Source organism: Heptranchias perlo, chromosome 3, assembly GCF_035084215.1.
Source record: "Heptranchias perlo isolate sHepPer1 chromosome 3, sHepPer1.hap1, whole genome shotgun sequence".
Taxonomy (NCBI): domain Eukaryota; kingdom Metazoa; phylum Chordata; class Chondrichthyes; order Hexanchiformes; family Hexanchidae; genus Heptranchias; species Heptranchias perlo.
This window is the reverse complement of record NC_090327.1, coordinates 76252834-76267164: the sequence shown is the minus strand read 5'-3', so window position 1 is coordinate 76267164 and position 14331 is coordinate 76252834. Positions and strand designations below refer to the sequence as shown.

General features: G+C 43.5%; 1 protein-coding gene across 1 annotated transcript in view; it reads left to right on the top strand.

Moving 5' to 3' along the window:
• Nucleotides 1-14331, top strand: part of slco5a1 (solute carrier organic anion transporter family member 5A1) — a 183976-nt gene that overhangs the window by 107199 nt on the left and 62446 nt on the right. Inside the window, exon 3 of the mRNA XM_067975894.1 lies at nt 5396-5528. Within this exon, the coding sequence (XP_067831995.1) occupies nt 5396-5528 (133 nt within the window). The remainder of the gene's footprint in view (nt 1-5395; nt 5529-14331) is intronic.

The window sequence follows — 14331 nt, the reverse complement described above, 5'->3', positions numbered from 1 at the left end:
AGAGGGTTGGGTCTCCCCGCAGGCAGCCTCAGTAGCGATTGGAGTATTGGCTCTGAATACTCGATTGACATCCAGAGGGGTTACTTGTGTCCGATGGGTATGTATGCCAGACCCCCCTCCCCCCACGATGCAAGGGGTAGGTGGGGCTCTTTAGCCTTGGTTGCAGCTCACCTAGGAGAAGTACTCTGAATTTTTTTTTAAAACCAGTAAGTGGCTCAACAATCTCATGTGAGAGACTTGAGTTAGGACCTGCCCTAGGGCTAAACACAACAGACAGACAAATTCAATTTATTTATATAATAGACGTTTGTATCATTTTCCTCAATTTGTCCATAGCAGATTAACCAACTGAGAAAATCTAATGGTTGTCTTTCACTCCCGGTTGTTCGGCTGCAGTTAATTTGATCTTCCTTTCCCATACCTCATAAGGTCACTTCCACAAGTGGCCATTTTCAGTTCATTTTCACTATCACCCACATCTATTATCCTGAAACCCACATCTATTATTCTGCAGTCTGCTGCTTTGAGTGAGACTGAATGTTTTAGACTGATCATGGATTGTTTTTTTCTCAATCATATAGGGTAATTTTTAGGTGACTGATCTCAGTGTTTTATGAGTGTGTGGGTGTGAGTGACATCACTTTTCCAGTAGAAGATGTATGTTTGAGTAATTATAAAATTCAGTCAAAAAAGCTGCAATTATCCCTTTCCAGCTGAAAAAATCCGTCATGAATGATTTTTGTAGAACTACGTTCATTCTTCATTTGGGCATAACAGAACATATTAAATAGGCTAAGTTTCCTGGTCCTAGCTAAAGGGTTATATAAATATTTTAGTACTTTTTTTGGAGCTAAAGTTCACAAGTCTTTATTCAATTTACATCCATGTTATGGGTTTAAAGAAGATGCATCAATAATCCATTAATGCAATACTTGTTCATTAAGATGGACTCAACATAATTGCCTGTTATTCGGTTGTTCTTAATTGGCCTCTAACTTGTATCCTTGATAAATAAAGTTATATTTGATTAATGAATTGTACAGAAAGAGATTTCTGGCATGTTGATAGCAAGCTTCTGTGTCATCCACATAAAGCAACGATGTATAGCAATGTGTATCATTTTTTAATAATCTGAAATCTTAATGTGTGCCACAAATCAATCTGGCGAGTAATAAACATTCCAAATTTAATAGCGTTAGACCATAAATGGCTGTTGTACCTTGCAACAGATTGTTATATGCTAAATATTTTGTGAAAACTAAAAAAGATTCTAAATCCTCATCTGAATGATTGCAGATACTGGGAGTGAAATTGGATAATGCCGGATTGCTGGCGCGAACTGGGGTGCAGGAAATAATCCCTATGCTGGAATAGGTAGGCCCAAGGCACACTTGATATTGGGCCTCGGGCCTCATTTAAATTAGACTGGCGACTTGCTGATGCTTGCTGCGCGTCCCCAGGCAGCAAAGCGGATTTAAGTTTAGGGCCACAGCATCACGGCATCGGGAGGGGGCCGAGCAGGGGCTGGCAGCGGACTTCGGGAGTGCTGTGTTTTAAAGAAAATTATCTTTTTAGTGGCGGCCTTCATTGTCCCTTTCGGGATCATTGGTTAGGCTGCATGTAGACTTGGTTATCCTGAATGCAGCAGGCGGCAGCTGCAGCCCAATTTTGGGAAGGGGTCCTGAATCAGGCGTCAGGCCCCCTATTTGCATATGTAAAGAGCTTGAAGCCTGTTTCAGGGATGAGCCTTAAACGCCTATATTTAATCCTTTACCAATATGGCGGGCAGCACAGAATACAGGCGCACACTGCCCGCCATATAGGATTTTAGGCGCGGTGTCAATGAATTTCTAAGCCACTGTATTTTAATTTCACAGCAACTTTCCCTGCGACGCTTGCATTTTCTTCAGTAAATGAATTTTGAGTTTGCTATATTAAAAAAAATTGGGAAGATTGTGAAGGTGTTGCATTTTTAAAGCAAAATTGGTGAATACAGTGAGAAAGTAATAACTATACTTTAAGGAAGTGGCTAGATCCTTTCAGCTCATTTGACTGCTAATAATACCCTGAGAAAGATGTTGGGTTGAATTAGTCTTTTTTTTATGCCTAGCTGCTTGTTTGTGGTATCTGACAGGAGATCACTGTCTAAACGTAGCTACAGCTTCTCATTTTACTTTCAGAGAGTGACATAATGGAGGACAAGTAATAGCTGAAAGAATCATGTAAATTATTCATAATTAACATATTGCGACTAAAATACTAACCTACTTTAAGTTACATCCGCCTAAGACTCTTCAGCCCCTATTCTGTTCCTGCTCTGTCTGATTATGGTTTTAAAGTGCTCAACAACAACCCCAGTATTGCATTCCTGTGGTAAAAATGTAATCCTTTGAGGACTGCAGTGACGTTACAGCACCAAAATAAAAATATAACAACATTTTTGAAAAATACAAGATTGTGCTGAATAAATAGGAATATTTTTAAGATTTCCTCCTCTTGAATGTGTTGAGTCGTGCTGGGCTGTGTTTTCACAGCTTCCATACTTCATGTGACTACTATTCATGTGTCAGCCTAGACAATGGCGCTAATAATACACTGACAGGCACCCATTTTATCGGATGTGGAGTCCTAAAGCCTACAATATACCCGAGGAGCATAAAGATGTTTCACACTTATCTTACAGGGCCTCCGCTGGGCGCCTCACTCAGTAGGCAGTTAAAATAGCATCATGGTTCTAACTAAGTGATAGGAACCCGATTTGCATATATTTATGAAGCTCCCGGCCACCCAAGAAAACAATGGTGTTAAAACAGCTGCATGGCGGGAAATGAGCCGTAACTGTACCGCTTGGATTTTAACTCCCGATTTGCCTTGTTTCCGCTAGGCGGTGGAATTAAAATTCATAGGAATAGTCCATTCAGCTCCTTGAGCCATTCAGTTAGATCATTGCTGACCTGTACCTCAACTCCATTTACCTGCCTTTGTTCCATATCCCTTGATACCCTTACCTCATAAAAATCTGTCAATCTCAGGCTTGAAAATTTCAACTGACCCAGCATCCACAGCCTTTTAGGGGAGAGTTCCAGATTTCCACTACCCTTTGTGTGAATAAGTACTTCCTGATTTCACTCCTAAATGGCCTGGCTCTAATTTTAATTTGTCTTTCTAAGATCCATAGACCGTTCACTTCCACACACTGAACTCCATCAGCCATAGTTTTGCCCACTCACATAGTCTATCTATGTCCCTTTGTAATTGAGTGCTGCCTTGCACACAACTTGCTGTGCCTTATAACTTAGTGCCAAATGCAACTATCAATTCTTTGAGCATGGGTTCGCCATCTCTAGCTTGGTCTCTCAAGCTAGCTGGTCTACTCTTTTAAAACCACAATAGAATCATAGAATGGTTACAGCAGAGAAGAAGGCCATTTGGTCCATCGAGCTTGTGAGACATCTCCTCATTGCTGTCAAGGCACAGCTCAGTCATTGGGGATAGATTTTGACTTTGTGTGATATTGTAAAACGGGGGATAGCGAGTCAGCAGCCCTTTTTCCATCTCTCCCGATTTTTATTTCCACAATCGCACAAAGTCAAAATTACCCCTGTTATTGTGTCTGAGAGAGGGAGAGCCAACTCTTAAATCTGTAAGGTCAGGGGTTCGTCCCATCAAGCTGTCAATCATTGAGAATTCCAGGTTGGGCCTATGCTTCGATCTGTGGGTAAAAATTACTTTTGATTATTTAATTAACCCAGAATGGCTATCTAGCAACATGGATTGAAAACAATGTTGATAGCCTAAAAGGCTTGTCCATGATGGGCTATTTCTGATAATTGATCCCTGGAATGTTCTCATTGTTTGACAGCCACATAAGTAAGCAGCATCAATGCTGACATGTCTGTGATGGACTAGATTACAGATCTGTTATAAATTGAAAAAATCCAGTTCAGGTAATAGTGGTAAAATTGAAATTGTTACAGTATCCATCACCAAGACTTTAAACTTCCACCTCCACAACATTGTGCTCCTTTGCCCCATTTCACCTCTTTTGTTACTGAAACCCTGATCCATTCTTATATAATGATTTGACTTCTTGAATGCCATCTGTGGGAAAAGTGCTGAAAACATTTGTCTCCAAGCATGTCTTTCAGTTTGCAGGCTTCCTGAACTCCACCTTACACAAAGTCCAACTTACCCAAAACTCCAGAGTCCGCATCCTGTCCCGTATTAGGTCTCATCCATCACACCTGTCCTCACTGACCTTCACTGGCTCCAAACACACCAAATTCAAAATTCTTGTCCTCATTTACAATTCTCTCCACTCTGAAACCTCCTCTGATCCTATATTACAGCCTGGACTTACGATCCTCCAACTATGGAATGCTATACATCCACCCCTCTCAGCATTCCTCATTTGGTGATGGAGCTTTCAGCCGTCATGGCCCCACCCTCTGGAAATCACTCCCCTCCTAAATTTCTTAGCCTAGCTACTTTCCTCCCAGCTTTTAAAAAACCTCTGTCTTTTTTACTGCATCAACCAATACTTCTAAATCCTCTACTATTCGCTCCATCTCACCCTTTGTGAAGTGCCTTGGGATGTTAAAGATGCAATACAAACTCCAGATGATGATATTGTTGTTGATATTCAAGATTACAGTACAGACTTAGCAAGGTCTATTTTCAAATGTATTGCTGATGGGTTTCCAACATTGAGGCTGTCCCTTGGATGATATGAGCATAAATCATACAGCCCCTTTCAACCTCTGGCAGTGGTGTCTTTCTCTGTGATACTTTGATTTCATCTTTGTTAGAGTTACTATGGACTCATTGAAAGAAGCAGTTCAGAAATTCCAGAATGAGTTGGACAAAATATGTAAGTGGGCAGAACAATAGCAGATGAAATTTAATACAGACAACTGTTCAGTGCTATATATAGGAAGACATGCACACGTGTTACATATAGGAAGATGTGATGTTGAAAAAGAGACCTAGGAGTCTTAGTATCCTTGATGCTAAACATGTCCAATCTGATATCGGCCATTTTACACCCCCGCTGAAGTTGAAGGTTCTGCCCAATGTCTCATCTGATAAGCGACACGTCCTAAACTGCACCACTCCCTCAGTACTCAACTAAAGTGACAGTGTAGATGATGTGCTCAAATCCTGGGGTGGGGCTTGAACCCACAGCCATCTGACTCAGAGGCAAGAATACTACTACTGAGCCAAGTTAACACTCTGAAGGGCTAGCTCTTCTGAATGTAAAGTGAAACTAACAAATTGCTAATGTACACAGATTCATCTGGACTTCCTACAGTATAATGAACCTCCATCTATGACTTTCTCTTTGTGCACATGTTGTTCCCAGTGTTTTACTCAATCTATCATCTCTGCTTTACAGCCATCATGTATGTAATGGGAGCATTAGGCCCTGCAGCAGGATATCTTCTAGGGGGAGTATTGATTGGCTTCTACGTAGATCCCAGGACCATAGTTCAGATTGACCAGAGTGACCCACGCTTTATCGGAAATTGGTAAGAGAAGTGAACAAGTTTGATTTTCATTTATCACTTTGAATGTGCTATTTTTCCTTGTACTTTGTGTAACGGAAAGTGATCCATATTTCACCATGTATATTTGTGACAGATGCATATTCAGCACAACATGAAAGACCTATTAGTCTTACTTCCATTCCATGTAAAAGAATGCAATCGGCTTTAAGCAGTAAACTTCAGGATCATCTGTACAACAGTAACCTGGTAGGCATAGATTCAGAAGAGGAAGATACTCTCTGACCAACCTCCTAGACTTCTTTAAGGAAACGAGAACCCAAGTGGACTGTGGCAAACCCTATGACATGGTGTACCTTAACTCTCAAAAGGCTTTTTTTGACAAGGTTCCACACGAAAGGCTATTAATTAACTTCAAAGCAGTGTAGATTCAGGGTAAACCCTGAAAATGGACAAGAAACTGGTTGAAGGGTAGGGAGTAATGAATACTCGTTAGAGGAATTATATCAGAGTCGGGGGAAGTACTGAGTCGGGACCCTCAGGACTCACTGCTGGAACCACTACTGTTTTTATTTTACATAAATGACCTTGCTTCTGAAACTCAATGCAAAGTGATTAAATTTACAGATGATACCAAACGAGAAGGGGCAGTTGATTCGAAAGAGACAGCTCAGAAATCACAGAATGAGTTGGACAAAATCTGTAAGTAGGCAGAACAGTTGCAGATGAAATTTAATGCAAATGTCGAATGCTACATGTAGGAAGACATTCATGCTTCATGAATGGTATTGAAATAGCTCAAAGTGACCTAGGTGTCTTAGTAGACTTGACACTAAACATGTTCAACCATTGCAGCCCAGCAATCAACAAAGCCATTAAGATGTTGAACTACATAGCCAAAACAGTAGAATATAAGTCAGAGGAGGTAATGATCAACCATTAAATACGTGTCAGACTGCACCTTGACTAACTGCATTCAGTTTTGCTTAATAAGAGTGCTGGAAGTAGTGCAAAGAGCCAGTATCACAGGTCTGAGTTATGAGGGAAGACTGGATAGACTTGAACTTTTCAACCGGGAAAGGAAGTGACCAAGAGGTGATCTTACAGAGGTATATAACAGAGTATTATAGTATCATAGTAGGTACAGCATAGGAGGAGGCACTTCGGCCCATCGTGCCTGTGCCGGCTCTTTGAAAGAGCTATGCAATTAGTCCCATGCCCCTGCTCTTTCCCCATAGCCTGTAATTTTTTTCCCTTCAAGTATTTATCCAATTCCCTTTTGAAAGTTACTATTGAATCTGCTTCCATCACCCTTTCTAGCAGTGTATTCCAGATCATTACAACTCGATGCATAAGAAAATGTTTCCTCATGTCGCCTCTGGCTCTTTTGCTGATCACCTTCAATCTGTGTCCTCTGGTGACCAAACTTTCTGCCAGTGGAAACAATTTCTCCTTATTCACTGTGTCAAAACCCTTCATGATTTTGAACACCTCTATCTAATCTCCCCTTAACGTCCTCTGTTCCAAAGAGAATAACCCCAGCTTCTCCAGTCTCTCCACATAACTGAAGTCCCTCATCCCTGGCACCATTCTCTTCTGCACCCTCTCTAAGGCCTTGATATCTTTCCTAAAGTGTGATGCCCAGAATTGAACACAATACTCCAGCTGTAGGCTAACCAGTGTTTTATAAAGGTTCAGCATAACTGCCTTGCTTTTGTACTCTGTGCCTCTATTAATAAAGTCTCGGATCCCATTTGCTTTTTGAACAGCCTTCTCAATTTGTCTTGCCACCTTCAAGATTTGTGCTCATACATCCCAGGTCTCCCTGTTACTTTTCGCTTTAAAATTGTATCATTTAGTTTTTTTTTTATTCGTTCATGGGATGTGGGCGTTGCTGGCGAGGCCAGCATTTATTGCCCATCCCTAATTGCCCTTGAGAAGGTGGTGGTGAGCTGCAATCTTGAACCGCTGCAGTCCGTGTGGTGAAGGTTTTCCCACAGTGCTGTTAGGGAGGGAGTTCCAGGATTTTGACCCAGCGATGATGAAGGAACGGTGATATATTTCCAAGTCCGGATGGTGTGTGACTTAGAGGAGAACGTGCAGGTGGTGTTGTTCCCATGTGCCTGCTGCACTTGTCCTTCTAGGTGGTAGAGGTCGCGGGTGTGGGAGGTGCTGTCGAAGAAGCCTTGGCGAGTTGGTGCAGTGCATCCTGTGGATGGTACACACTACAGCCACTGTGCGCCGGTGGTGAAGAGTGAATGTTTAGGGTGGTGGATGGGGTGCCAATCAAACGGGCTGCTTTGTCCTGTATGGTGTCGAGCTTCTTGAGTGTTGTTGGAGCTGCACTCATCCAGGCAAGTGGAGAGTATTCCATCGCACCCCTGACTTGTGACTTGTAGATGGTGGAAAGCCTTGGGAAGTCAGGAGGTGAGTCGCTCGCCGCAGAATACCCAGCCTCTGACCTGCTCTTGTAGCCACAGTATTTATATGGCTGGTCCAGTTAAGTTTCTGGTCAATGGTGACCCCCAGGATGTTGATGGTGGGGGATTCGGCGATGGTAATGCCGTTGAATGTCAAGGGGAGATGGTTAGACACTCTCTCTTGTTGGAGATGGTCATTGCCTGGCACTTGTCTGGCGCGAATGTTACTTGCCACTTATGAGCCCAAGCCTGGATGTTGTCCAGGTCTTGCTGCATGCAGGCTCGGACTGCTTCATTAATTAAGGGGTTGCGAATGGAACTGAACACTCTGCAATCATCAGCTAACATCCCCATTTCTGACCTTATGATGGAGGGAAGGTCATTGATGAAGCAGCTGAAGATGGTTGGGCCTAGGACACTGCCCTGAGGAACTCCTGCAGCAATGTCCTGGGGCTGAGATGATTGGCCTCCAACAACCACTACCATCTTCCTTTGTGCGAGGTATGACTCCAGCCACTGGAGAGTTTTCCTCCTGATTCCCCTTGGCTTCAATTTTACTAGGGCTCCTTGGTGCCACACTCGGTCAAATGCTGCCTTCATGTCAAGGGCAGTCACTCTCACCTCATCTCTGGAATTCAGCTCTTTTGTCCATGTTTGGACCAAGGCTGTAATGAGATCTGGAGCCGAGTGGTCCTGGCGGAACACAAACTAAGCATCGGAGAGCAGGTTATTGGTGAGTAAGTGCCGCTTGATAGCACCGTCGATGACACCTTCCATCACTTTGCTGATCGAGAGTAGACTGATGGGGTGGTAATTGGCCCGATTGGATTGGTCCTGCTTTTTGTGGACAGGACATACCTGGGCAATTTTCCACATTGTCGGGTAGATGCCAGTGTTGTAGCTGTACTGGAACAGCTTGGCTAGAGGCGCGGCTAGTTCTGGAGCACTACAGCCGGGATGTTGTCGGGGCCCATAGTCTTTGCTGTATCCAGTGCAGTCAGCCGTTTCTTGATATCATGTGGAGTGAATCGAACTGGCTGAAGACTGGCTTCTGTGATGGTGGGGATATCAGGAGGAGACCAAGATGGATTATCTACTCGGCACTTCTGGCTGAAGATGGTTGCAAACGCTTCAGCCTTGTCTTTTGCACTCACGTGCTGGACTCCGCCATCATTGAGGATGGGGATGTTTACAGAGCCTCCTCCTCCCGTTAGTTGTTTAACTGTCCACCACCATTCACGACTGGATGTGGCAGGACTGCAGAGCTTTGATCTGATCCGTTGGTTGTGGAATCGCTTAGCTCTGTCTGTATCATGTTGCTTCTGCTGTTTAGCATGCATGTAGTCCTGTGTTGTAGCTTCACCAGGTTGGCACCTCATTTTTAGGTACGCCTGGTGCTGCTCCTGGAATGCTCTTGTACACTCCTCATTGAATCAGGGTTGATCCTCTGGCTTGTTGGTAATGGTAGAGTGAGGAATATGCCAGGCCATGAGGTTACAGATTGTGCTGGAATACAAATCTGCTGCTGCTGATGGCCCCAGTGCCTCATGGATGCCCAGTTTTGAGCTGCTAGATCTATTCTGAATCTATCCCATTTAGCACAGTGGTAGTGTCACACAACACGTTGGATGGTGTCCTTAGTGCAAAGACAGCACTTCATCTCCATGAGGACTGTGCGGTGGTCACTCCTACCAATACTGTCATGGACAGATGCATCTGCGACAGGTAGATTGGTGACGACGAGGTCAGGTAGGTTTTTCCCTCGTGTTGGTTTGCTCACCACCTGCCGCAGACCCAGTCTGGCAGCTATGTCCTTCAGGACTCGACCATCTCAGTCAGTTTTGGTGCTACCGAGCCGCTCTTGGTGATGGACATTGAAGTCCCCCACCCAGAGTACATTCTGTGGCCTTGTTACCCTCAGTGCTTCCTCCAAGTGGTGCTCAACATGGAGGAGGACTGATTCATCATCTGAGGGAGGGCGGTAGGTGGTAATCAGCAGGAGGTTTCCTTGCCCATGTTTGACCTGATGCCATGAGATTTCATGGGGTCCGGAGTCAATGTTGAGGACTCCCAGGGCCACTCCCTCCTGACTGTATATCACTGCACCGCCACCTCTGGTGGGTCTGTCCTATTGGTGGGACAGGACCTACCCAGGGATGGTGATGGAAGAGTCTGGGATGTTGGCTGAAAGGTATGATCCTGTGAGTATGGCTATGTCAGGCTGTTGCTTGACTAGTCTGTGGGACAGCTCTCCCAATTTTGGCACAAGTCCCCAGATGTTAGTGAGGAGGACTTTTCAGGGTCGACTGGGCTTGGTTTGCCTTTGTCGTGTCTGGTGTCTAGTGGTCCGATGCCGGGTGGTCCGTCCGGTTTTATTCTTATTATGACTTTTCGTAGCGGGATTTTACAACTGAGTGGCTTGCCAGGACATTTCAGAGGGCAATTAAGAATCAACCGCATTCCTGTGGTCTGGAGTCACATATAGGCCAGACCGGGTCAGGACAGCAGGTTTCCTTCCCTAAAGGACATTTAATTTATATTGCCTCTCCTCATTCATATATGTTTGTTAAAGGTATAGAAGGGTACTTTTAGAACAGATATCAGGACATTTTTCTTCACACAAAGAATGATCAACACGTGGAATAAATTTTCAGGTAGAGTAGTGGAGGCAAAAACCCTGGAATCCTTTAAGAAACAGTTGGATGCTACAGTGGATCTCTGGATGGGTGACTCCAATTGAGCCAAATAGCCTTCCTCATCTGTAATTATCTTGTCATTTAGTGCAGTTAGAGAGTTTGTAGTCTTTGTCAGCAGTACAGTACTGCCATTTTTGTTTTGTGCCTTGTCAGTCTTCCACCAGAACCTGGTGGGAAGCATTAGCTGGCCACCAGGTGAGAGCGGGATTTCGGGCAGCAGGAAGCTGCCGCTGAGGCTCCAATGGAGCAGTCCCCAGCACTCAGATAAGTGGTTGGGAGGGGGGGTCAGGAGGGCATCGTGGTCTGGAGAGGGAAGCCCGGGGCAGGTGAGGTGGAAGGTATCTGCAGCTCTTTCACCACAAGGAAACAGAAAAAAAATTCAATTAACATCCTTCTGTGTCTCTTCGGGCCTCAGCTCCTGTTGCTGCCAGGTTGGCCTGGTGAGGAAGCCACAATGGCTCCCCTTAAAATTGCAGTCGGGACTCTGTGATGCCACGGGAACCGGATCTGCATATTTAAGGAAGGAACCCTCTGGCTCTTGGTGTCCCTCTAGCCTGCTCAAAAGACCAAGTTAAGTTTGTAACCCACAGGAAGGCAGCGGATCGGTGGGGGGGGGGGGGGGGGGGGGGAGGGGCAAGTCACTGCGGCCATTTTAACTGCCCGTCTGCCTTGTTCCCGCCGGGCAGGCAAAGTTAAAATTTGCCTTCTAGTTTCTGCTTTAGTTGGAGGCAACTACTCATTTAAAGAACTCAAGCTTTGCTGTACCTCCTTTTCTTCCTGTGAGACTATGCCTAGCCTTTACCCTAAACATCTCCCGTTCAGAATTTTTATCTGCTGATTTTTCTTTTCAGTTTATTTGGGTTAGTTTCTTTTTATCTTGTTGAAAGTTTTTTTTGCATCAAGTACCTTTGTCTTTTACTGTTACTCTCCTTTTCAATTTTTATTTTGAACGTAATTAGATCATGGCAACTGTTACCTTGACATTCCTCATCTCTTACATTACCTACTTGCCCTACTTCATTTCCCAAGACTAGATTCAGCACTATCTCCTTTGTTGTACGACTAAAAACATACAGATTTAGGAAGTAGTGCGGCACCCATTGTAGGAACTCCTCCACTTATTTGCCACTCACGTTACTTTTACCATAATCTATCTTTGGATAATTAAAGTTACCCATTATCACAGCCCTCTTGTTTCTGCATTTTTCTCTAATTTGTCTTTATATCTTTTCCTCTATTTCTTTTCCACTGTTTGACGGCTTATAGTAAACTCCCAATGAAGTAACCGATCCCTTCTTATTCCTTAACTCTAACCAAATTGATTTCGGCAGTGCTGGAATAGAACCTTTGATTAATACTCCCACCCCACCTTTTTTTCCTACTGTACCCTTCCTAAATATTTTGGAACTAGAAATGTTTAGCTGCCAGTTAGAAGCTGCTTGAGCTTCGCTCACAGTTTATGACATAATTTGAACTCCTTGAAGCGATAATGGCTTTGTACTTGCTCTTGGGTAACCATTATTAGTAATGCGTGGCCCTATTATTTAATAATAGTCAAATATAAATGATTTTCAAGATAAACTCACAGTGATTATTTTTTAGCAATTAATCCTGAATTATACATTTTATCAATTATCATCGACATTAAGTGCACTGTCTGTTTAGCCACATACTAAAAACAACTGTTAGTAAACAAGGATACAAAAAACATTCCATGAATAAAACCACTGCTTGAAGCTTGCAGTGATTATTATAAAAGTGATTTCAACTTGGCATCATGTTTGTCTCTTGTGCTTTACAATGTTATCTGAACCTTTTGATCAGATTACTGCCTTGTATTCAAAAATATGGTCCCTTTATAGAAATTACATTTTAATTATGGTTTGGCCTTAGAATGGCCAGTGATGTTCATTTCTGTTGACTGTCTGTGGCTCATACTGTTTTATTATAGCAGTAAAATTGATCTTTTCATGAAATAAATTTCCTGATTTTATTTCACTTTGTTATTTAATTGTGAATGTCTCATAATTAATAACTAAATGATGTTTCTGGTGTATTGATTTTGCTGCTGAGTTTATTGTTTGTCACCTTACTGTATAGATTTTTTTGCCACTTTATAACTTGACATTTTTTGTTGTACTCATGTTGTCTGTGAAATTCAAAAACAGTTAAAAATGTATAAAGAAGGAATACTGGTTAATGTAGTGGGAAATGCATTTCTGCAGCATTGCTCCACATGTGCAAGATTTCATCAAAATAAATCAAAATTCTCTGCCCAGCAATAGCTAACCATTAAATACAATATTTCTGATAGTTTTCTTTCCCTATTAGAGAAAGACCGTCTTTCGGATGAGACATTAAACCGAGGCCCTGTCTGCCCTCTCAGGCGGGCGTAAAAGATCCCATGGCACTATTTTGAAGAAGAGCAGGGGAGTTATCCGTGGTGTCTTGGCCAACATTTATCCCTCAATCAACACCACTAAAACAGATTATCTGGTCATTATCACATTGCTGTTTGTGGGATCTTGCTGTGCGCAATTTGGCTGCTGCGTTTTCTACATTACAATACTGACTACACTTCAAAAAGTACTTCATTAATTGTAAAGTGCTTTGCGATGTCCTGAGGTCATGAAAGGGGCTATATAAATGCAAGTCTTTCTTTCTTTTATTATGTGCAACTAAATGCATTAACCTTTTCTAAAGCCATTTTGATAGGGGGAGCCTAGTATTGATGGCTAATCGAGGGTATTCTACATTTTAAGTTCCTATCGAAAATTGTAATATCAAGTGCAATTTAGCTCTAGAACTGCTATTCTTTATTTTAAAGAAGCTTGCATACTTATTTTTAAGTGCAAATACTGCTGAGTTCTGACTAATTCACTAACCAGTTTAGATTCCACCTTATAGGAGGTGGTGTCTTATTTAGTTACTCTTGCACAAAATAATTATTAATGCTTAAGAAATGACATGTCTGACACTGCAGTTAATGCAATTTTTAAAATCTGCTTAGTCATTGAAACATGGGGCCTGATATTAGGAGGGAGGCGGGTTGGCAGCGGGGGATCGAGTGCACGCGCCCAGTGAATTTGGGGTGCTCCGCACGCGATTGCAGCCGAATCGAAGGCACTTACCATGGCTTCCGGGTTTCCCGTTCCTGACCTGCGCAGCAGGCACACTGTGCACCCACATCACAGGCTGTCAGTAGGAGGAGCCCTATTTAAAGGGGTAGTCCTCCAATGGTCCTCCTGCAGCAAACAACCAAATTAGCAGCATGGAGCAGGCCAGAGGCAAGGCTGCTCCAAGGTTCTCTGGCTCCTCACTCCAGGTGCTGCTCGATGGGGTCAGGAGGAGGAGGGAAACGTTTTTCCCATCGGATGGGAGGAAGTGGCCTGCCTCTGCCACCAAGAAGGCCTGGCTCAAGGTGGCAGAGGAGGTCACCAGCAACAGCAATGTCATCCGAACCTGGGTCCAGTGCAGGAAGCGCTTTAATGACCTAACTAGGTCAGCCAAAATGAGTATACTTACGCATTCTCCCTCACTCCGTCTTCCATATCACCTCCACCACCACACAACTCCTTCTGCACTGCCACCACAACGCTCTCGCATCACTCCTCACATCCACTCAACCATCATCCTCACCTTGCCTGCACTTACTCACCGCCCCAGTTCCCATTTGAACACTACCACGCAACCCAATCCTCATACAATCTC